Source organism: Dromaius novaehollandiae, chromosome 9, assembly GCF_036370855.1.
Source record: "Dromaius novaehollandiae isolate bDroNov1 chromosome 9, bDroNov1.hap1, whole genome shotgun sequence".
Classification (NCBI taxonomy): domain Eukaryota; kingdom Metazoa; phylum Chordata; class Aves; order Casuariiformes; family Dromaiidae; genus Dromaius; species Dromaius novaehollandiae.
In genome coordinates this window covers 17,667,534-17,692,263 of record NC_088106.1, presented here as the reverse complement: position 1 = coordinate 17,692,263, position 24,730 = coordinate 17,667,534, and the positions used below count along the sequence as shown (strand labels likewise).

General features: G+C 43.5%; 1 protein-coding gene across 4 annotated transcripts; it reads right to left on the bottom strand.

Annotated features, from left to right (window-relative positions):
- Positions 1–1,236: 1,236 nt before the first annotated feature.
- Positions 1,237–19,252, bottom strand: LOC112981703 (phospholipid scramblase 1). Of its 4 annotated transcripts, none has more exons than XM_026097557.2 (9): positions 19,067–19,252; positions 9,926–9,974; positions 8,409–8,440; positions 7,141–7,289; positions 6,278–6,320; positions 4,959–5,179; positions 3,957–4,118; positions 2,768–2,929; positions 1,237–1,606 (listed from the first exon to the last, which is right to left on the bottom strand). In XM_026097557.2, exons 3-9 carry the CDS (start codon positions 8,413–8,415, stop codon positions 1,550–1,552), a joined length of 801 nt encoding a protein of 266 aa, XP_025953342.1. In that variant the 5' UTR covers positions 8,416–8,440; positions 9,926–9,974; positions 19,067–19,252; the 3' UTR covers positions 1,237–1,549. The 4 variants fall into 4 exon arrangements, with proteins under 4 accessions (XP_025953342.1, XP_025953344.1, XP_064372908.1 ...); XM_026097559.2 differs by lacking the exon at positions 19,067–19,252 and adding an exon at positions 18,723–18,980; XM_064516838.1 differs by lacking the exon at positions 19,067–19,252 and adding an exon at positions 16,371–16,532.
- Positions 19,253–24,730: the final 5,478 nt, after the last annotated feature.

Here is a 24,730-nt window from a genome sequence, read left to right as displayed (position 1 = left end):
GATAGGACTGAAAGGGCATATCTACTATTGTCATACATTTTCTAGGTGAACACTTTGAGAAAAAAATAATGCTGACAGGTTTAGCCATATGAATCCATACAGGTCTACTTGTAGGTGTGTTAGTTTGCTTTCTGTAGTTATCACATCTATTCCTCGCTGAACCAACCAAACTTTGACAGTAATTTTGACTTAAGCAAAACTGAATTTCCAATACCGCATTAAAAACAAGTTGATAAAGCATAACACTTTCAAAATAATGATAATTTAATTCCCTAGGAACACTGCTGATTGATAAAAATGCACCTCCAATAACTCCTATTATAAAAACCACTGTATTCTGCAGTGTCTCTAGCAGCAGAAACTAACTTTAACTAGGCATAACATACAATTTAAGACTTTCAGAACAATACAGACTGTTGTTACAAGTTTCTAATTCTTAAGAGCATCAAAGGAGTTCACAGCAGCAACGGCACCCTTCTTTTCCTCTGCTTTTTGGCTGGTCAGGAGACATCAATACATTGAAAATACTGGACTAAAGAAGTGTTTAGTAAAATTAGAATGCAACTCAAAATATTGGCACAGACCTCTTCCCACTGCAAGATCCCAAGAACCACAATATGCACATGCTTTTGTGAAGCTGGAGTAAGAACTGGAAAATGTATCCATTTGCTTGCACCTTTAACACAAAGCTATAAATGAGAAGAATAGGCCTGCAATTCCACGCTTGCTTTTTGGAAGTGGAATTTTTCTGTTCATTATTCCTGCCCCTCTCACGCCGCCAAACAGACTTGCAATCTGTGAAAACTATGGACTAAATGAAGGGTAAGGAGGACTGCAGAAACAAAAAGAAGTAGCTATTTTTTCCTTGCCTCATAAAAAAAACATACTTACGCTGACTGAAGGATTATTAAGGCGAAGCCACCGCAGGCGTTTGTATTTCCTGTCTCTGCTGAACTTCCATTGGTGAAAATCAAAATCTTGTCTTAAGTTTCAGAAAGAAAACCCCCAAAAAGCAAAAACTATGCAACTAAGTTACACTAAGGGAGTCACATTTTATAGCACATCTACAACTAGGTTAAGACAATTTATCAGTGATTTCTGATGATTCATTTTGATCACTTTTTTGAACATATATATTTGGTAAGAAGTGGTAAATATCAGAATGTGAATACCGAGGCAAAAATACCAAAGAAGGAGCCACAGGAAAAATCAGGACCACTTCATTAGGCTCACTACTTATATTAATATTGAACAAAGTTATTTTAATTCTTAAAAAAGTTCACAAGACTACTACGTCACAAAAAAAGTTGCTGTATATTTCTGTAAATTACAATATTGATCTGTACAGACAAAGGGTTCCGATTCGGATATTGCAAATAATTCATAAGATTACAAAAATGAAGCTAGACTATACAGCTGTTAGATTACAGAAGTATAACTTTAAGAACAAGATCTACATTTCTCACATTCCCACTGGAGCTTTGTAATCCACTGGAAAGTTAGGCAACTTATTTTTGTCTTCTTTGTAAATAAAAAGTTCCAGATTTCATTACCAAACTCCCGATCGCTGTCGCCCATCCCCAGCATGCTCAAAAAACATGAAATCCTAAGGAGGAAACAAAAGGCAAACTCAGTATTTCTTAGATGTGGTTCACAGCTGAGAGCTCTCCTTGTTGTCTTGCAGGGTATTCAAAGCACCTTCCCCTCAAAGACCTCAGATGATGAGAGGGAGATGGTGGCACCTCTTCCCATCCTCCATCAGCTGGGTCTCCCGTAGGGACAACAGGACACCCACAGAGAGAGAAAGAGGCAGCGAAAGACCTATGTGGAAACTTTAGAGCTAGCAGAAGCTACGCTTACTTCACTTAGAATTCCTGTGCTGACTGTTTGACCTGCCTCAGTCCCTTCTATTTTGCCTCAAAATAGAGTCTATCGTAACAGTCACCGTCTGTAGTTTACATTTAGGAGCCCCATTTCCACGTCTGGAGTTCTGGCTTGTTCAGACTGGCTAGTGCTGTGCGTCACATGCATGACGGCACACACGCAGGCTTCGCTAACAAAAACCTGATTCGTGCATGAGACTCTGAAAGGCTGCTGCTGCCCATCAACGCTTGCCCTTTTTGAAGCGACACCTGATACCAAATGGCGGGTATAAGTGGACACACAACCGTGTCATACAGTTTTCAGAGCACAAAGTGAGCTGCACTGCAGTATTGGACCTGGCAGAGTCAGAATGAAGCTGAAAGGACTGTGTCCAGGTAGACTGGGCTTTGGCTCCAAATCCTCCACGAGCATTGAATCCTGCTCAGCTCAGGGCTTCACATGTTCCCCAGGAGGGGAGGGAGTCAGAAGAAACTCACTGCAACGTTCATCTATTGGGTTCGCCAGCTCGGCAGGCGGCTCCGACTTTGGCTGGCTCTCTCGGCTACTGCTGATCTGAACTTCTCTGGTTTCACTGGCCACATAAACATGCTTGCCTCTATTAATGAGTCTTTAAGGAGTCTTTCTCCCATTAACGAGGTTTCTCAATCTCGGCAAATACAAACCTATTCTTAAATATAGTTACCATTTGATGCAGTAGAGAATACGCTTATTATCTGAAATAATTCTTTTTTTGCAGTCCCTCCAAGGCTAGCTTTACACACACACAGTTAACAACAAGCTCTCATTCACTTCAAGGAGCCCAGGGTCACATCCTTTACCAGCACAGCTTGAACACCGAGATTAAGTTGGTTCACATTCAAATATTAGTGAATTATAGACTTACGATAAGGAAGCAAGCACCAATCATGACAGCTTTCATTTTTACATCAAGGTCCATTGGGAATTTGATGCCAAAATTATCTGCATCTGTAAACGCTTCTCTCACAAATCCAGTCCACTGCTTAGAAATCCTCCCAACAGTACAAGTTTCATCAATGGACTTCACCTAGTTTAAAATAAAGTGAAATTTTAAAAAGCTAGGTCTGTCCTTCATAATATTCCTTTTCATTATGCTTCCCTTCGAAAGCTTCAAATTGTGCTATTTGAATTGAAGCAGCCTTACGCAGCGTGGCCCTGCTCCTAATTCTAAATCTGAGTGCACAGTTCAATGCTTTAATGGTGTTGGAAGACAGTTCCCACACATATGCACACATGCGCACACATGCACACACTCGATTGGAAGCGCTGTCTTTTAGCCAAGATAAAGGATTACAGTTTCTTCTGCCATGTGTCAGGAACTGTTCAAGTGAAAATTAAACAAATTACATCTTACTGTTCCAAAGCAGAGATTAGCCCTTTGTCAACATTATGTTACCTAAAGTTAAACCCAGTGCTCTGGGCCACGGTAAAGACTATGCTCCTAAATTAAATGCTACTAAATCTGCTTTAGCAAGTGTTTGCAGCATCATTTTAAATATTAAATGTTAGACTGATGCATCTACCAGTTAACATGTATGAAAATAACAAGGTATTAATCCTATTATTTCTAAATGAAACCAAGCATTTTAACTCTAAATCACTGAAATCTATGTTTTAGGTCGAAATACCATTCGTTTACTTGGTTACTGAATGACTATTAAACAATTGACTCAGTGGTTGTAGAAAGTTATTTTAAAAAGCAGGTGGTACAGCACAGAATGATTTTTTTTTTTTGTTAGGGACTAACATAATAGATTCAGAAAAGATTTTGCTACTACATATGCCAGTTAAGACATTTGTGTAAAACCACAGGCAATCAGTCTCACTGATCACTGCTGAGTGGATTTAAGCTGGCATTTCTGGAAGTTTGATTTGTTTATCTAGAATAATCTAGATATCTAAAGAAGCAAACTGATTATTTTAACATTAAATGATTATATACTGCTTGATATGTACTACGGTTCAGTTGACAGGTAATAAGTGGAGCAACTGGTTGCAAATATCAAACACTATCTGAAAGAAGATGAATACAAACAATTTTTAGCATTGCATACCTCAAAATTAATATCCTGACAACAGCTGCAGACAACACATGGGCCAATAACTTTCAGTATATCCATTCTTTTCTCATCTTGAATAGTAAACTTAGGCAGGCAGGCATGCCAGGTCTGGACAACATAACCCACTGGTGTTCCTGGGGGGGACTGAACTTCCAGCTTCACAAGGAAAAGAAAACCCCCACATAAAACAGTCACATTTTGATAGGCTTGTTAGGCAAAAAGCACACACACACACACCAACTGTTCACAACTTTTCCACAACAATCTGCCATGAAGCTGTATAGGGTTTTCTGTGAACTTCTTCAGAAAACTACACACGAACTGCAAACTTAATAAGCAATTTTTGCCTTCGCTGAAAACAATAATATACTCCTAGCCATGCGGTACATACAGGCTATATATCTACAGGGTAAAGATCAGAAAGTCTAGAGAAGAGGCAGCTTCGGGCATCCTGAAAGCATGAACAGAAGCCATCTGACAAGGCAGCAGAATGCACCTACTGCAAATTCTTCAGTAAGAACTCCAAGTAGGCTCAGGTTTGATTTCAGAATGATTTCAGGAATTGCATCACGCCACAGTTACTAATATTTTAAAAAGCTCTTCATCCCGTGTTGAAATTAGTTGCAGCTTTCACAGCAGTATAGTGAAAACTCTAGCTGTTATTTCTCAAAAGCTATTGTGTGACTTTTACACCACAAGGGCATTGCCAGTGCAGATTTCAGCACAAGCCACTCATTCCCTGAGATGCTGTTGAATCAAATTTTTCATTTTCATAATCGGAAGTGGCAAGAGTGAATGCAAGTGCTGCAGCACACACTGACCTTCCCAGAACAGAGAGACCCCATACAAAAATCTCACAGATCTCTCTTCCCACTACTTATAGATGAAATCTGACTTGTTTCACCTCACCTCCTGATTTGAGGAAAATCCAATTTTAGAACTGTACACAGCACCTGTACCCCATGGGAGGGAGGAGGGTGAAAGGGAGCAGCTCACCTCCTGTAAGCAGCAAGGGAAACAGCACGAAGAACACCTGAGGGGTCTCTGCAAAGTTATCACCTCGTGGCCCAGATTGTCAATAATGTGGATGCTGAAAGGTCGCGATGGCCCACAACAAAACCTGGTACAGCAGTCGGTGTCCTCTGCTGCGAAGTAAACCCTTTGCCCCAGCGTATTCTTGATTTCGTATTTGTTGTTTGTTTCAAAGCCAGTAATAACTGAAAATTAGTAACAAAACTGTTAACTTCTGACATTTGTCTGTGCAAACAATAGATAAGAAAAAACGGCATTAACAGATATCAACGTTAACGACATAACAAAGCCAGACCTCTTCCCGAAAGCCTGTCAAAGGCAGCTATTGACAAAGGGAAGTGGTGGGGCCAGCACCAGGCAAAGTGGCCTTATGGGAAAGTTCAGGCAGTACAAGCCAATGCGAACCTGGCAATATGGGAAGAACATGGAGATGTTCTGCCTCCCACCAGACATTCAAACCGACTACCACAGCAGGCAAAACAATTCGGAGTAACACGGCATGAAAGATTCCTAGAAAGAGCTGAAGATATGAGAATTAAAGAAACTGATAAGTTTTATGGTGAAGAAAAGGGCTCTAGAGGGCATAAATACGTTCAGAATCAGAAGACCACAAAAAACATAGGAGTCGAGATACATAGCAACAAAAATAGAAAACAACAAAAGCCAGGATGCAAATTTTGATTAATTTCTTTCACATGTACTGTAAACATTATGGAAAGAAAATACAGCACAGTTAGGTGTCAGTTGAGATGGACATTTCATTTTATTCTTCTATTTGAAAAACACTGATAACATGACTTAGACATTCTTAAAGTGAACAGAATGAGGGAGCAAAAGGAAAGTAGTTCAAGTTCGAACAGCAAGACTGCTCGGAAAAAGGGTAACAGCAACATGCCAATCTATGGGAATATGTGGAATTAGAGTGGACAGAAAAGAAGATCTTTCAATAGGGAAGACAGACATGTAGAAATCATATGAATTAATGACATAGAAGACTTATTACTTCAGCTATAACTAGCTACAAAGATTATTCAGTCACATTCCCAGGTATCTTTTAAGATATAGAAAAAGTTTAAAATCTTCTACCCTCCTGTTTTCTCCTTCCTTCCATTCCTCCACAAGTTTCTAAGGGATTGAGACAGATAAGGGAGGCAGGAAAGAGAGAAGTGGATATCCGTAAAGGGTTCCACCTTTAATAATCAATGTCAAAGGAAGTCTGAATGTTACAGTCCTTATGATTATCAGATTTAAACATTTCTCCCCTATAAACACTTTTCACTTACTCTCAAGAAGTTCAATCTGCTGATGAATTAATAGCTGGTCAATCTGGTTGAAACACAAAGCAAAATTAGTAGTTAACAAGTTGTAATTAAGAGAAAACTAGTTTTAAGCAGCATTGTATTTTTTCATTGCAGAATGCAATTTTATGGATCAGCGTATTCTGCAGAGGCTAGATCATCTACCAGCAAAGCTGTGGAAGTGGCTGACAGTCTCCCGTCCTTTCGGAGTCCTGCCCTCTGTCGGTTTAGCAGAACAGTATTTCAGGACGCTGGAGCAGAAGGCAGAAGCCATACCCAGCATGCTCTTGTTAAAGAGTGCAGGGCTTATTTGCTACAGTGCTCCCTACATTTGTAAAGCCTGACTAGCATCTCTCCAAAAAAATTATGAAGAGGTACTCAGAAAGCATCATGTAGAGAACTGAGCACCTCTAATGTGCTGCAGGTGCCCAAATTTTTTGTTTTTATACATATATATACACACACACATATATTATGTGCAGCTTGCCAAACTGTACCACATCTCACACATAGTAGCTTTACAATGTGGTAAACAGATATAACACAGTGCCCATGGTAGCTTTACCACATGGCAAAGAGGTATAATGCATGGCACCCACAGTCTGTTTAGCATCTCACTTGGCAAGAGAATACTTTGTTAAGCAGCATGGTCCTAACAAGCACTTCCATGCTCAAACTGCATCAGTAACACAACAAAAGGCCTCACTTAGCAGGCCCAAAGCAGTAACATTATTCAGCTACAATAACACCAGATTGGCTTTTAGCCTTCCCCCTACAACATGGTTTACTTGTGTTACGTCAGGTGAACAGGCATTGCCAGGGGCAGGAGGAGCGAAGGTTGCAGGTACCTGGGTCAGGTATTCTAGTCCAGGGGGGCAGTAGAGAGGAGGAGGAGGAGGGGAAGGCATCCAGATGGTCACCCCACCCCCAGGAGGCAGATTTGGGATGGGAGGCCCAGCATGTCCAGCAGGTCCATAGTTCCCCACTCCTGGAGCGCCTTAGTTGTTAGGAGAAAAGCAATTATGCAACTCGGACGTTAAAATTGCACCATAGACCTTCATAGGATTCATTGTTTGCTTTTCTGAACTACAAAGATCCTCGTATCTACAGTATATCTCAGTTACAAATACGCCGACTTTCATAAAGGACGGTACACTGGGCTGGGATGTTCTAATCCCTCCAGAGTAAAACAAACAAAACAAATGTTCCATTCTTGCATGTAACAGAAATTTCATGCACACAAAGATGGGCAATTCAAAAGTTAAAAACAAATAACAAAGGTCTTAGAAACAAATAGCAAAGCTTATTTCTAAGCAGAGACACACATTCAAACATGGGAAAAGTGGCGGCATTTACAATTTATCAGTAAATCAAATGCAGAATTTTAAGACAAAGTTTTCCTGTAATTATATCTTCTATTTAATAGGAAATGTCCTTTTAGCAAAGTTAATCTGCAGCTTTCATATCGAATGAGTGTGGTCTATGAACCATGCTTGCCAATTTGTTTAATGGATTCTCTTTCAACACTCAGGAAACCTGCAGTTCCTGTAGGGAAGTAGTGTGCAGTAATGAAGGAAACAGTTCCCCGTCATATGAATGACAAGTCAGTCATTTCCATATATTTTTATGTGCCAATTATTCTATAGGAAATACAAGTTCTTGTGAAGGAGAAATGGAGACGAGAGAAAGCGAAAGGTACAACCACACATAAGGTACAGCAACAGAGCAGGAGAGAGAAACAGAATACATGTGACCAGCAGTACAGTGAAGTGAAAGCAGTTGTTTTCTTCAGCTTTGGATTTCTAGAAAAAGACAAAGCAAGCACCTGATGTGTCATTTTAATAAATAAATCTGAGCATCAACAAAAAGCCGCCACACATTAATTGTTTTGCAGCAGTAACAACTCCTTAACAAACTCACTCAATTTAAGCTTGGCTCATGTCAGGCAACTCTAATTTTATGAAAGACCTCTGAATGTTTGACAAGAAGGTAAAAAAATTAAAACTAAACACTAAAACTATAAAGAAATTAAGCTAGTATTGCTTGAACACCTCTAAGTGACCCATGTTATCTTTGATATTAACAAAAGACGACATTTGGTCAATATTTTACTCACCTTGCATTTCTGTAGATCTGCTTATAATTACTCTGCAAAACAACATTTTAATTTCATGCTTTTAGAATATATAATTTAACAGAAAAGTCATTCAGAATTCCCTATTTATTGGTGGTAAAAGACAACAGCATGTCTAAATTGCATGGGACAGCTGGACTACAAATACAAGCTAAAATATCTCAGTTTCCTTCTAACCTTTGCCTCTATCATAAAATAAGCCTCAATTATCTATACCTGCATTCACGCTTTGAGTACCTGAAATCATCCTCAAGTCATGGGAAAGCATCAGTAAACCTTGCAGCAGCTGAGACACCATGTTACTCCTGTTTAGTCCTTCTTTATGCTATTCCACTTTTGAAGCAGTACTAGCAAGTACCACTCATGCACTTTTTTGCTCCGCACAATAATAAAACTGTGGGCTTCCAGAGTAGCATCCCATGAATAAAAATGCTCACTGCTCGTCTTTTTTCCTATTCTTGCAGGATTGCCAAAGTTTTCTTTTTTTTTTAATAAAGGCAGAAAGAACATTTACTGATGCCAGCATCAGCTTTGAGACATACTACTTTTAGTCTCTAAGATTATTAGAGAAACAAGGCAATAGCAGCAACATTTCCTAAGAAAAGAGGTCCAAAATAATTTAGAGATCCGTAAGTAGCAGTATTAGAAAGAACAATACAGGAGCTCCTCTTTACAGTGTCAAAAGCTTTAAAATAAATAATAAACTGAGTCATTCTTTTAAAAACAGGTAGCTAAGTTTCTGAAAAACTTGCAAAAGCTTAGGAAATTTGATGGGTACTCAATTAAATAATACCTATTTGCTGCAAAAGTTTTAGAGATTTCCAATTATTGAATTTGTATAAGTCCTGAACCAGTGTATATGAAGTGTTAACCATCTATCAATACCGGAAACTAATATTTTGTCTGTTATGCTGCTCTCAACTAGTTCAGTTCAAAGAAGATGTTGATTTAAAGCACGAAATGGAATTGAAACTGAAAACATTTCCTTCCTGCTTTTCATTCCGTGAATAAAAACAGATATCAAAGCAGGATGTTTAATGGATCTGGAATGATATGGCATCCAGTTCAGTTTCCATCATGTACGCAACATCCTCTTCGTTTACTACACTAATTTTAAAGTGTTCTTTTTTCAATATACTCTTTACTTCTGCATTAGCGTACTTTATTTACAAAGACACCATGCTGTTTTATGTATTTTAATTGGATTCTGGTCCCCAGAGAACTGCAGGTTGAAAAACAAAAGTAATGACGAATAATTTAAAATTATATATCTAATTTAAAAAGGCAAAAAATCTGAATGAGGACAAACTACATAATTCAAGCGTTCTCACAGTTGACAATATAGAATGATAAGTTTAATATATGATTATATTAAAGTAAGTTGACAAAACTATTAGTTAGCAGGAACAGAACAAACTTAGGGTGATTTGAAAAAAAAATGTTATTTAAACTAGCAAAAGATCAGTTTTTCAGTTTACACCATAAGAAGTTCCACTTACCAGAACTCTAGCGAAATATGAAGAATCACAGCTGCACCCTTCAGTAAACCTGGGTGTAGGGAACGGCGATCGGAAGATCTCGCGATGGCACGGAAAGAGGAAGGAAGAGGAAGGATATGACGTAGAGATAGCAGTGTGCTTGTAGGTATATAAGCAAATACATGCGTACAATAAACGCCATTTGCAGCATCCTCATATTGGTGTCAGTGCTCATTGGCCCGGAGGCTGGGGGAGCCTCCGTGCCGTCTCAGGCGAACGGGAGAGTGTCGCATCAGAAGGCGACAAGTGGTGACCCCGACGTGATAGCTGAGACGGCGGACCGCAGGCGGTCGAGAGGATCCGGATCATGGACGCGGTACTTAAGGTTGTACGCGTGGGTGCCCGGGAATGGGTGCTCTCTATGAGAGCGAATGCAGTTGCGAACTGCGTCGGGCGGCTCCTGAAAGATGGAGCGATAGTTAGACCAGGGGACATTTTTTCCCCTTCTAACTGGGAGAAGTGCACTCGTGCACTTGCTCAGAGAGCTATGGCCACTAAGAAGGCCGCAGAGCTTAAGACGTGGGGAGATATAACGATCATTTTAGAAAGGACTAGGGAGGAGCTTGAGACCTGGCAGGCTGCCCGCGCGGCGCTACACATGTCCGCGGAAATGGCAACACAGACAGCAGCAAACGCAGAGGAGCGAACGGAGGCGATAGAGGGAGAGGCGATAGTAGGGGATGAAGTGAAAATGGAGAGTGTGGAAACAGACATAAAGGAGGAGGCGGTTAATCAAGATCCAGAGCAGGGAGAGGGGGAGGCAAAAACTCCAGAGGCTTACCCAATAACGCCCTCTTCTCCGCCTCCGCCGCGGTATCCGTGGAAAGAAATGAGGGCGATGGAAGGGGGAGAACTAGGAGAACCAGGAGACCTTTGTGGAGACCGAGATATGAAAAAGCCAGAGGCGGGTAGAGGAAAAGAAAGCAAGGTGAAAGTGGAGGAGGCAGAAGAAAAGGAAAGACCGCTTATAGTGGATGATCCCCGAGACTGGCTACCGGGGACCATGATTCGGGTGCAGTGGGAGGACGAAAGAAAAGAAGCAGGGGAAAGACCAGAAGCAGGGGAAAAACCGAGGGTCCCGCACCCGGGAAAAAATGGCGCTGGCCGAGAGAGGAGTGGGTGTCGACCAGCATTGCGGAAGGAGGAGACTGAAGACTCAGGTGCAGCAACTAGGGCGGAGTTCCCCCGCCGCAGTCAGAGGCGAAGGAGAAAAAAAAAAAAAAAAAAAAAAAAAAAAAAAAAAAAAAAAAAAAAAAGGAGGAGGAAAGTCACAAGAGATATGGAGCAGATGTTTATGCTGCTTACAGCTCTGGAAGAAGAAACAGCTAAACAAAGAGGGCTATCAGAAGAAATAGCTAAACAAAGAGGGCTATTAGAGGCAACAGCTAAACAAAGAGGGCCATCAGAGACAGCAGGTTCTGCCCAAGCGGGAGGGGGAAAAGAAATTCCCCTAACAGACTGGAAACTGATAGCGACGGAATGTGCCCTGAGTGGCCTCAAGTTTCGTGCGCCAATAGGGGCCTTCCCAGTACGAGTTGCCCCGGGGGGGGGGGCAGTGGAATGGATGCCCCTCGATCCAAAGACGGTACAACAGCTATTGAAAGCGGTGCAAGAACAGGGCCTGCGACACCCAGTGACACAGACGTTGCTGGACGCTGCACACGCGGGAGGCCTAATACCGTGGGATTGTCGCGCCCTCGCGCGACTGGTTTTATCACCCACGATGGTCCTTATGTGGAAAGAAGCGTGGACCTCGCGCTTGCAGCAGGCGTTGATGGCCGCACAGGCAGACCCGCAGAACCCACTGGGCCAATCCACCCTACCGCGGTTAAGAGGAAATGATGCGGCCATGGCTACACCCCAGCAGCAGGCAGCGGGCCTGACACCTCGGGAGATACTGGTGACAACAGAAGCATCTCGAAAGGCCTTTGATGATATTGGGCCACTGGTGCAGCAGACAGACCCATGGACGACTGTGAAGCAGAGAGTGGGAGAGCCGTTTGACAAGTTTTGTGACAGGCTACAGGCAGCAGTAGAACTTGCATCTTTACCAGACGCTGCAAAAGGAGCGGTGATGTTGGAATGTATCAAACAACAGGGCAACGAGTTGACAAAAGAAATCCTAAGAACAGCGCCTAAGGAAGCAAGTCTAGGGCAGACGATCAAGTACGTATTAGAACACCGGGACAAGACCACAGCCTTACAGATTGCTGCAGCAGTTATGGCAATGCCGGAGGTTAGAGCTAGAGGAGGTCCAAAAGGAGGCCCATGCTTTGGCTGCGGGCAAATGGGCCATTTGAGAGCACAGTGCACGAATAAGGGAAGTTACGCGCGCCCAACAAGGGGTATGGGGAGCCTTACATGCTGGGCCTGTGGAAAACCAGGACACAGAGCACGAGATTGTCGGCGGTCGGGAAACGAGAAGCGGGGAGGGCAACTAGGGGGCCACCCCTCCCCGGTGAGCCGGCTTCAAGTAGCCCCTGTCAACAACAACACACCGCTGATGGACAGCTCCAGCGACCAAACTCCGAAGGGAAACCCCGCGTGGCCCTGGTCTTAGGGTGTGAGAAGAGACCCCGAGTGAAAGCGCATCTGATAGGCCCACCAGGGGCGGGTCCTCCTAGCATCCCCTTAATAATGATGCTAGATACGGGGGCAGATGTTACATGTGTACCCTCGTGGTTGTGGCCATCGAGTTGGCCAGCAAAAGTGGCAAGCTCGTTAGATGGAGTGGGAGGCAGGGCAGAGGCTATGATTTCTGAAACCGATATCACAATTGTATTGGAGGACCCGGATAGGCCTGCTCAGATCATCCGTGTGCGGCCGTACATAACTGCCATAGGGGAACCATTGTTAGGGCGAGATGCCTTATTGCAAAGCGGCTTTCACCTGACAAATTTAGGGTAAGGGCCACTGCCTACCTCCTCGGGGCTCATTTCGCTGTCCCGCTGACATGGTGCTCCAATGAGCCTGTGTGGGTAGAGCAGTGGCCATTGACAGCAGACAAATTGGCGGCTGCCCGACAAATAGTAAGTAGAGAATTAGAGCAGGGACACCTGGAGGAAAGCCACAGTCCCTGGAACACTCCTATATTTGTGATACACAAAAAGGAGAAGTCTAAATTTCGATTACTGCACGACCTACGAGTGGTAAATCAGCAGATGGAAGCGATGGGTGCCCTCCAGCCAGGGTTGCCACTACCATCAGCAATACCAAAGAATTGGCCAGTGGTGGTGATGGATATCCAAGATTGCTTTTTCTCTATACCATTAGCCCCTCAGGACAAAGCTCGATTTGCCTTCACACTGCCCTCAGAGAATCTGCAGGAGCCAGCAGCGCGATATCAATGGACAGTCCTCCCGCAGGGCATGAAAAATTCGCCTACGATTTGTCAGGCGGCAGTAGCTAAGGTATTGCAGCCGGTAAGAGCGCAGTTCCCGCGCGCGCTTATCATCCATTACATGGACGACCTCCTAATAGCTGCAGAGACCCAGCAAGAAACTGATCAGGCAGAACAGGCAGTAATTAACTGCCTAAATGAAGCGGGATTGTACGTTCAGAAAGCAAAGACACAAAGGGGAGAATCTGTCGACTATCTGGGAACCACCATCCTCCCCAGAGCTGTGGTCCCACAGCCGATAAAGCTCAATAAAGAGATACGGACGTTGCATGATGTACAGCAATTGGTTGGAGCTCTCCAATGGCTGCGAGGGCTGATAGGTATTCCTAAGGAGTGGATGGAGCCACTGCTCGAGTTGCTCAAGGGCCACAAACCCTGGGAACCGAGGCAGATGACACCGAACGCGTTAGAAGCCCTCCGAAAAATAGAAGATCTCATGGCAAAGGGCGGAGTAACGAGATACGACCCGGCCAGACCTATCAATCTGTACGTGGCAGTTACAAGAACAGGAGCCATAGGCGTTCTAGGACAAGGGACACCGGAGCGTCCGGAAGTCGTATGGTGGATAGTGTCAAACCAAATAAGTACGGCATACGTCACAATCGTAACAGCGTTGGCACAGATGATACAGAAGGGACGAACCGCCACCGTTCGGCACTTCGCGAAGGAGCCTGAGTCCATTTACCTGCCGGTAAAAAGGAATCAATGGGACAGCGTGGTCCAGAAACAAGATAGTATAGCAATAGCTTTAGAAGGATTCCCAGGAACAATCAGATTATCACCTGTGCTGGAGATGTATACACACCTCACCGTCCTTCGGCCCCATCTGAAAGCCCGAGTGCTACAGCGACCTGCACCAGGGCGCACAGTGTTCACCGACGCGTCATCGGTGACCAGGGCAGCGGTTGTTGTGTGGCAAGATCAAAAGGCCCAATGGCACCGAGTGAAGATCAGCGAGCCGGACAGTAGCGTACAGCATCTAGAGGCCCGAGCTGTGGCGCAGGCATTACAAATGTGGCCAGAAGAGCATTTGAATGTAGTGACAGACTCCATGTTCGTCTTTAAATTGTTACACAACATGTCGTATCCCGGATGGGCCGGATCGCCCATTGCGCTAATGCTAGAAGAGGCCCTACAACAACGGCGGGCCACTGCCTCTGTTATTCATGTTCGGAGTCATGAGGCAATCCAAGGAGTGTACCAAGAAGGCAACAATAAAGCCGATCAAGCGGCCAAAGGTGTGTGGACAGTCGCAGAAGCAAGGCAGGTGCACGACCTTCTCCATGTTGGTGCAAAAGCACTGGCAAAAAGCTGCAACATCCCCCTCACCACGGCTCGTGAAGTGGTTGCGGCTTGCCCGTATTGCCAAAAAACCCCCCTGTGGGGCGCCGGCATCAACCCCAGGGGGCTGAAAGGAAACCAAATATGGCAAACGGACTTCACAATGTGCCAGCGACTTCGACCACGGCCCTGGCTGGCTGTCACAGTAGACACACACAGCGGTATCATCGTTGCGACCCAACATAAACGAGTCACAGCGCGGGCGGCACAGTTGCATTGGCACACGGCAATGGCCTGGCTGGGTGCCCCAGAAACTATTAAAACAGACAACGGCACGTGTTTCACAGCGCAAAGCACGAGAGAATGGGCCGTACGGTGGGGAATTAAGCTAGTGCATGGTATTGCCTATAATAGCACAGGTCAAGCCATTGTCGAGCGAGCAAACCGCACTTTAAAGCAAAGGATCGAGATTCTTGGGGAGGGGGAAGGATATACACAAAGAATCCCCGCGCACAAACAATCAGAAATAATTATGCGCGCCTTATTCGGTCTGAATCAGTTCATCAGGGGGGAGGAGAACAAGACGCCAGCGGAAAAGCATTGGGTGGTCCGAGCGACGCACGAGGGACCAGACGTAAAGGTTCGAATCCCGGAAAAAGGGGAATGGGAAGAGGGGTGGCAGCTGGTAACCCAAGGACGAGGGTATGCAGCGGTCAGGCAGGGAGAAATGGTAAGATGGGTCCCTATGAAGTGGGTACGCCCAGACCTCAGGGCAAGGACAAGACAGGAAGCAGAGAGTCAGGTGAATTAATGAATGTCTGAGTTTTATTGCAGGGGAGGACCACCCTGAAAAGCTGATGATCCCTTCTAGCAGCAAAGACAGCAGACAGGAGAAGAAGAACAGATGAGAAAAGGCGCGTGAAACCGCAAGAAGAACGCGTAACCAGAAAACCCGAGAAGATGGCAGGGGGAGCAACCCAAGTAGCTCTCCTTGTAGCGATGCTGGGACTGGGACTCCAAGGGGTGAAAGGCGAACCAATGTTAGCGAAATGGGGTAGTAACAATCTATGACTCACCTGGCAAACCGGACAGGAAATAAGCAATTTTGCCTGACGTTGGTGGGTGTGGGGCAGCCCTTTTAAGACATGCTTAATAGGGGTCCCATTGAATTTGACCGTAGACCTACCAAAGCTGAGAGAGCATTGACACGCTGAATGCGTCATTGCCCTGGGACCCGCAAGAGCTTGACCTTCTGGGTTCAGTAGTGGTAATTGGCTTGGGCTAGGACCATGGGCCAGGCAATTACTAACAGAAGAGTTGCACCTGCTACTGATGCTCGTGCTAGGTATATTAGTATGTAGACTAGTGTTTAGATGCTTGGTAAGACAACTGCTAGAAAAGGGGTGGTCCCACCCACACCCACACTATGAACGCTTAACCCGCGACACGGCAATTTAAAGCAAATAGCATAGTCAAAGCATGGGGAGGGGGAGATGTAGGGAACGGCGATCGGAAGATCTCGCGATGGCACGGAAAGAGGAAGGAAGAGGAAGGATATGACGTAGAGATAGCAGTGTGCTTGTAGGTATATAAGCAAATACATGCGTACAATAAACGCCATTTGCAGCATCCTCATATTGGTGTCAGTGCTCATTGGCCCGGAGGCTGGGGGAGCCTCCGTGCCGTCTCAGGCGAACGGGAGAGTGTCGCATCAGAAGGCGACACCTGGGAAAGCAGAGACAGAAATAAATCATACAATTTATTTAACAGAAAGGCTTTACAGTAGCCCAGACTCATCACCTTTCTCCCACAACCACACACAGACTCTTTTTTTTCTTTTACAAAGTTCAGCTACCATGTCATCGGAGACGTCACTGAAGAGAAGAGTTCAGGTAACTTTTATTAAAAGTATTTGCCTCTTCTGCTTTTCACCTTGACTCCTTTCGCTGCCTCCAATTCAGTTACCAAAAGGAACAAATGTTACCAGCAACACCCTGCTTTTCTTGTAGATAACTTAAAAAGATTGTGAAATAATAAAAATTCTGAAGAAGCGGAAGGAGGAAGAATGAAAGCTCACTTTTTTCAGCCATTAAATTACGCAATATCTTGCTCTGGCACGCTATTGCACAGGAGGAAGTTCCCACCTGGTGAAACCTATAGTCCAAAGATAAGCAGACAACAGGCAGCTTAATGGCTTTAGAAACGTGCTGGTTTCAGCTGCCTCAGCTATACAAAACAATGCAAGACCAGTAATTTGAAGTCCACATTTTTATCTAGCAGAGAGTTCAGTAAAAAGAGATTTTACAAACTGCTAGGTCTTATAGTTCTAGTAGCAATTTTTTAATAAACATGAGGAACAGCTTCCTCCAGCTGCAGTGCACCTGGGCAGGCCGGGCGGGTGGAGAGCAGAGCCTCCCTGACCCCGACCTATGGACCGGGGCTGTTTAAAGAGCTGCTGCAGGTGCTTTGCTGCAGGGCTACACACGAGAGCATACATCAGCACATAGCTCTGAGTCCACTCTCTTCAAGAGAGTATAGGCAAGAGATATATACCCTCTTTCCTCTGGAGAAGGGGACTTATCTATGAGCAGCTCAATGCAGGCAAAAGCAGAAGTGATTTTGCTAGCGAGAAGGTAGCGTTGAGGGCACCAGGGACAATTGATGCAAAGCAGCTGTCTGTTAACTAGAACTATGAAATGTAGTCTCTGAATCTTTTGAGGCCTCCCCACTTCCTCCGCTCTGCCTGCAAAACAAAATTGGGAAAGGTGGTAACTTCCAGCCTAAGCTGGACAGCTATCTGTCTCTCATGAAAACATAAATTTAACCCTGCAGCATGACTTCCAACCTCAGTTACTACAATGCGGACAGGAAATGAAAAACTAAAGAAATGACACGCACATGGCCTTCAACTGTCAAGGGCTGTCGGCGAGCTGACATCAAGACAAGATCCACATGCTTCATTTGCTGTACTGCTCACAGGAGAAAGGGACTAAAACTGAGAAGTCTCATTCTTCATATCCCTATACACTTTAGATATCTAGCGCTAGTATTGCCGTTTCTTCCTCCTCCTCCATAAGAGTTCCTAAACTCTTCTCTTTGCTCTCAGAATTTGCACTCCATTCTTCAGGCAGCCTCGAGCCCTTCAGCCAACGTTAGCATAGCCAGCCCCTTCCTCACCTGCCCGGCCACGCAGAACTGACACTCAAAGGGGCAACACGGAAGTTGCCCTTAGAGGGACCCAGGTGCCCAGAGCACGGTGCTCTGCCCCCTCCAGCAGGGATTGAGCCCAGGCACCTAAAAACAGCCAAAAACTTTTGGAAAGGAAGTGGAGGAAATACCAGCTATAAATGCAGTCATAACAAAACAGTTCTAGTTTACAGAATAGCAAGGAAATAACATTCCTAGATTGCCCTCCCCCTTTTCTTTCTTCATTTTCGAGGAATAGCAGAAGGGCCATGTTCTTTCTCTGTCATGTTCTCATTTTCAGAACTGCATGGCACAGCTTCAGTTTCTAGATCGGTCTTATCCTGATGCATGTCAGTAGATAGGTGGTAATTAATTTAGAGAAATTAGATGTCTTCATGCAGTTAACTGCAGAGCTTCCGGTCTTTTATCAGAAAAAGTATACTGGTTTCATTTATGATGAATAGTTTCATTTCTCACACAAGTCACTGAAATACTACGGAGAGCACGTTAAAGTAAGCTGCACAAGTACAAACATCATGCACCGTGTCATTTAAATACTAACACAAGCCATTTCCAAGGAGGTTTATGATTTGCAAAGCACACTTAGAAAGCCAAATAGCTGTAAGGCACTCACAGGCCCATTGTATTAGCCATTTGGATTTTAATCTTGACTGTTGGGGAAACATCTTAGAAATCATCAAGTTAAACTAGTCTAACAGGTATTTGCGGTTAACAGTTTTCCAAGAAGGAATGAAGTGAACGGTAAGTTGACAACAGTTACTTTGTTCTGACGCAGCGAGGTACCCCCACCCCTCACCAGCACACCTCTCCTGAAACCTAGGAGTCACAACCCCCGAGAGCAGGAAAAAACAAAGCAAAACAGAAACAAACCACGGATCACGCAGAGCTCGGGACATCCAGCCTCGCAGAGGTGAGGACAGCTCTAACGCTGCGCGCACCAGCAGCAGGGCAACAGCAACACCACTGTGTGCAGCGTAACTCTAACGGCGGCACAGGCTGGCACGGTGTTCAGTGCGCCGGCCTCTGCATAAGCTAGTCTTTGAAAACAAAAGGGTTATTTTGACAGCTCAAATAAATAACTGCTGCTAAGGAGAGGAGCCGCGTTTTTAACTTCATTCACAACTACTGACTGGAAAACGTCAACCCCCTTTCGCAGCCTTCCTAACCATGAAGCAGCGCTGTGACAAAAAAGCAAAGATAACTCCAAGGATCACCTGGACAGAAAGACGCGCGGTAAAGAGATGCTTCTGCTCACAGCCAGAATACCGGTGCCCCGAGGAAGAGGAGCTGCTCCGCCAGCTCTCCCGCCGCACCGCCCCGGCCTTCCCACGCCAGCCCCGGCTCCCGCCGAGCGCCTCGGCCGCCCTAATTGCCGGCGCGGGTGGGCGGGGGCCGCCGGGCTCGTCCCGCCCCGCGGAGCCACGGGGACAGCGGCGGCCGCGCCTCCTCCGCGCGGGCGCGACAGGTCGCGTTTACCGGCAGCCTTGAGACGGGCGCTGCCCCCGCGTTTCCGCGTAGTTCCCCCGCCGTCCCCCGCTGCGAATTGCTCCGACGTCGCTGCGAGCGCCCTCGCCTCCTTCGGCCGCTGTCTTCCCTCTCTCGGGGCGGTGAACGTAAGGGCAATTTAAGCGATACAATATTTCTGCAAGGTTTTCTTGCAATTTAAGGTGGTAATGTCTCTTCTATACTCAGCATAACTTCTAGAATTAAAACAACAACAGTATTTCGTTAAGGACGTGTGGCGATTCCAACTTGCCCGTGTAAATATTGTCTTTTATATGTATATCAAATGAGCATCCACAGCCAAGGATGATCCTCAGCAAATATCGCAGGCTTCCCATCATCTTTACACTATCATCTTCTCCCAGCTGAAAAACAGCTCCCCCTATAACCTAAATGTTTGCTAAAGACAGCTGGTTTCTTTGAAACATGTGACGACAGAAGAAGAAAACCCTTTGATTCGTGCTTATGCTGACACACTATTTCTGAAAGATTTTCTGAAAACACAGGTCAGCTAAGGAAATTATTGCCTTTTTTTTGTTCATTTTGATGTCTGTTAGTACAGTTACATTAATAAGAAATATCACGTAGTAATTGGAGAAATATAGATGGAGTACACAGATTCATATTCCTTAAAGAAACACTTTAAGTCTGAAAAGGTCCAAAGTTTCTAAAAGTTTCCTGTAATTTCTAAAGCTTTTTTATTTTGAAAAAATTTGCCTCTAAAAGGCTATCTTGAGCGTGAGTCTTACAAAAAGAGACAATTTCGTATTGCAGAATCCAGACATATATGGTTTGAGAACTGGGGTTAGGGCTGGGGGCACCCATTAATTTCTTTGCTTTTTTGCTAATAAATTTAATCTTACAAGCTGAAGTCCAAGAAGGACACACAACACTTCTACCTTCAAAACTAACTGTATACAAATATAGTCTACAGGTGGCCCCAAATTTAGTGTGCTTTCCTGTTTCCACATAGGCTCTATGGAGCCGCTTAGTGTCCTTAATCCATTATAGAGGACCAATATAGCCGTGAAGCGAACAGGGAGGCCTGAGAAAAGAGTCACCAGAGAGCTGCCAACGGGCCTCTCACCTACGCAGCTGGGGTTTTTGTCCCAGGAGATGATCGCTCCACAACCATCACACACTCCTATGTCTGCAGTCTACCGCCTAAAATTTGGCATAGGTTTCAGGAAGAGGAAGTGTTCAACCCCTCACAGCTCAGCTTTTCATAAAAAGAGTTACTTCACTATAAAATATATTTTGCATTCAAAGTATTTTCAGGTTAAAGATTATAAGAATTGCAGTTAACATCAGCATTACGTAGGTTAGTGATGAATCTAAAACTGAAATGCCTGATTTGATAAGGGTCATCATAGACTTATGCAATGCTTGTTACTGATAATCGTAAAATGTTCCTGGCTTACAGAGAAACTAGCATAACATATTCAAGAGGATTGGCTTGCAGAAAGATTTCCTTAAATGTCACTGTATAAAGTTTAGTTTGTATTAAAGTAGGATTCTCTTTACAGAGAATTCTTATTTCAGAGAATAACGAGATATTTTCTTAAATTTTAAATTTAATACTAAATTCTCCTGCTAGTTTCTTCAAAGATTTTCATCAAAAAAAGCTATTAGGCACTTCTAAATTGCTGTTCATACTGTTAAAAGTCATCCTTTTAATTCTTCAGAAGTCTTGGATATTATTACATGCATTCATTTTACCTGAATCAGGTGCAGGTAAAAAACTAATGAGATGCATTATGCAAGCCTTATTTTCAGGATAGCAGAATTATAAAATAAAGCAAAGAATAGTTCTGTTCTGTCAACAAGCGTCTAAATACTTGATGTACAGTAGCTAAACATGCTTTTAATATTTCTCTCTGTGGGCTGCTGCTGTCCCTTTCTTTCATTATCCATTCCCACTACACAAGGCTTAGGACTGCTTTCAGACAAGCACTATTATCTCTGAAGAAGATAATCCTGTCTGATAGATTAGTAGAAACAAAAAAGCATGACATTTTCACAAGAAGAAGAAAGCCTGCTCCTTCTGTGTTAAGGACCAGCTAGCTAATTCTTAAAATCTATTGATCACAATGTCAAGGACTTTGTATAATGTAGCATGACTCTGAAAAAGTATTTCATACTGCATTAAATATAAGTCCATCACCTAGATAGTGCAACAAATGACATTCTCTTCACCAGATTCCACACCTTTGAATACCTCCACAGCAAAGGTACTGCCGTTCACCTTGGATCACGTTATATCTATATACCTTGAAGTTACAGATGAAGAGAATTCAGTGCTTAAAGATTATAAAGCATGAATTAGAGACTTACAGTAAGAAAGCAAGCACCAATCATGCCAGCTGCTCCAAGAAGTGGGTGCACAGTAGCCTTCAAGATTTGACTCTAATAAAATACAAACATAATTAAAAATTCTGGGTATTTATCAGTGGATTTAACTATTTGAATATTAACAATTCCAATTAACTAAGAAAAATGAAAGCTATAACACATTCTTTTAGATTAATAATTTATGTGGCTGAACATCTTTAAATCTCTATTTTTGCTTTAATGATGAGGTAGACTCATTTGGCATTTAACTGTGCATGATTTTAAGTTTTCTATTGAGATTTACAGATGGAAGACACCAATTAGCATGTCCAACTGCACAGCACTCAGTACAAAAATTCGTCAAGATCCAGGGTTGATGAATCTAGGCTTTCTTTTAGGCACTATTACTCAAACATATTCAAAATTCTAAATTGATTCATAGCTATCTCAGATTTGGCATTAGATTTGTGGCTAATTGGAGTCCACTCTTTCCAATTGCTGTGCAGACAGTGTATGTGGAAGACATTGAGGGGAACATGATCTTAGGCCTCTTCTATGTCTAAGTGTTCAAATCATTAAGGCCTTAGGTACCATAACCACACGGCAGGTCAAAATGTTCCATCCGAGTGGATGAAGGACACCTAAAGTAATTCAAAGGGGAAGAAAAAAAAATCAATATGCTAAAACTACTACTAAATACGCTACTGCTGCTCTGCTTCTTGTGATAAGTCAAAATGAAAACCTAATTTGTAAAAGCTTTAAAGATGGTGGAGAGCAAGAAGAGTTACAAGAAGAGCAGCAACAAGGCTGTGTGAAAGGTATTTGCACCGGTATCTTTTGTCCTCTAAACTCTCATGAAGAGGAATAATATAACCTATAAGAACTTAGGGAAAAGAAATATTGTTTGCCTGCTGCAAAATACATTCTTTGCCATACATTTGTGTTTTTTTGATTTCATACCTGTTTCAAAACCAGTAACATCTGAAAAATAAGACACTATTCAATTTCTTACTGTGTCCCAGAAACGAACACAGAAACAGTAGAGAGAGATCAACAAACTAACTCCCGAATTTACAAATACACATATGTTTTCTTGAAAAATTTGTAATCAAATATCAGGAACAATTAAGATCTCCAAACATAATCTTGTAACTGTTTGCAATTCTTTCAATTTGAAACAGGCTACTGAGTATTTTATCTGTCCTTCAACAAATTGAACCATTTGATACCAAGAATATGGCTAATTCTAGTGAGGAGAACTTACAGATCAGCTGAGAGAGACAGCAAAAAAGAAAAAAAAAGTGAAAAAAGTATAGAAATAGTCTCTCTAGAAACTAGCAATATAGAATCACAGTCAGAGCAAAAGAGGCAACTGGGAGCAAAGAAACTAAAAAATAAAGGTAAATAACTAGGTCATGTCTGAGTTATGAGTAGCATGAAGGTAAGAAACAGAAACTTTAAAAGGAGTCGCTTCATGGAATGGTGAGAAGAGACTGGATGGTCAGGATCTCCCCCAAGCCAATCTGCTGTTGAAACCAGCATTATGTGAGACCACATTATCAAGTATTCAACAGTAGCTCTTGCAAGAACGTTGTGTTGAAAAGTACATAAACCTGATGTGCTGTTGCTATCCACTTTGCAACCTAACTTTGGCTGTGCTTCAGCGTGACCCACGGACCAGCTGGTACATTGTACTATCCTCAATTTATGATAATCTTTGTGATCCTGTGATCCATTTAAATTCCTCAAATATAAAAGTGAGGAAGGTAGGTAAACATTCACTAACATCATTGTTTATGACAAATTTAAGAAAACGTATTACCTGTTTTAGGTATCCTAATCCAGGAGGGTTGTTGGGCAAGGAAGAAGGCAGCCAGTGCCTGATGGGACTCCTGACAGCCCTGAAAGACAAAATTACCTTGTCCTAAGGAAAGAACAGTTATGAGAATTAATATGAACCTCACCCCACTCCATGACAGGATGCTAGAAAATGGTGTGAAAAGCTGCCCCAACTATCATCTCTGACAACCTACTCAACTATTAGCCCAATTCTCCTGGCCTTTGGTGTGACCAGGATTGTACTCAGTATATAATATCATAGTAAGTGTCGAAAGCTTTGTAAAAGCAATATAAAAGTTTCAGTGTCCTAGAGCGTTTTCAAGATGAAACATAGAAGCTGTTAAAAAAGTGAGAAGAATACTGGGATGAAGATGCATATTGCTAACTTATTTTCTTTGAATTCCTGTAAGTGATCATGTTACCTTTAGATGAAACGTTGGAAGACATTTATTTAAAATATGAAATATTTTACCTTATAAAATCCCAGTTTCCTTGGATTTACTTGCACATTTTTGCTGAAATTTAAGACATTTCCTCTTAATGCTTGTTATATAGTCTCATACAGAAGTTCAGAGGATTTTAGAGGCTTTTACTCACAGATTATTCAATAAGAAAATACTCCATATTCATTGACAGGTAGAAAGTGCTTTAAGTGGAATCAGTTTTTGTAATATGATTGAAGAGCCCTCTTAACAGTTTAAGAAGCACACCAAGACATCGCAAGGCACGTCGAGATGGCTGTGGAGCAGTTGATAGCTTAGCCGAAAGTAAAACATCCAGCTTGTCAGCCTGCACTTCGCCGTGCAGCGTCAAGCCTTGTTTCTGCGCTTGCATTAACACCTCTTGTACTTGCCTACCATGGTGGTCGCTGCAGCATGAAGCAAACAAGCAGATAGCTCCGCGGTTTGATTAGCTGCACAGCAGAAGCCTAGATTGCAATCCAAAATTATTATTGTGGCTGGCGAAAGCATACCCTGCGCACAGGCTGCTTTCCCCTGCTCTTGCCAGGGCAGTGCAGCAGCGGCTGTGCCCTCGCTAGCCAGCAGCGCAGCACCACGGGAGCAGGTCTGCAGAGTGGGACCAGGGCACAGGGCTCCACTGACCTCAACGCAGGTCTGCAGATGTGGCTTGAGGAGGTTTTGCTTCAGACTGCCTTTAGCCTGGTTCTGGGAGCTGAACGCCCCTTAGAGTAACAGCAGGGCACG

Excerpts from the sequence above, each read along its gene's own strand:
- LOC112981703 (XM_026097557.2), bottom strand. Across the intron at positions 5,180-6,277 it reads GCAGATTGAACTTCTTGAGA|TTATTACTGGCTTTGAAACA; the intron begins GTAAGTGAAAAG and ends ACTAATTTTCAG. Across the intron at positions 2,930-3,956 it reads GTCAGGATATTAATTTTGAG|GTGAAGTCCATTGATGAAAC; the intron begins GTATGCAATGCT and ends ATTTTAAACTAG.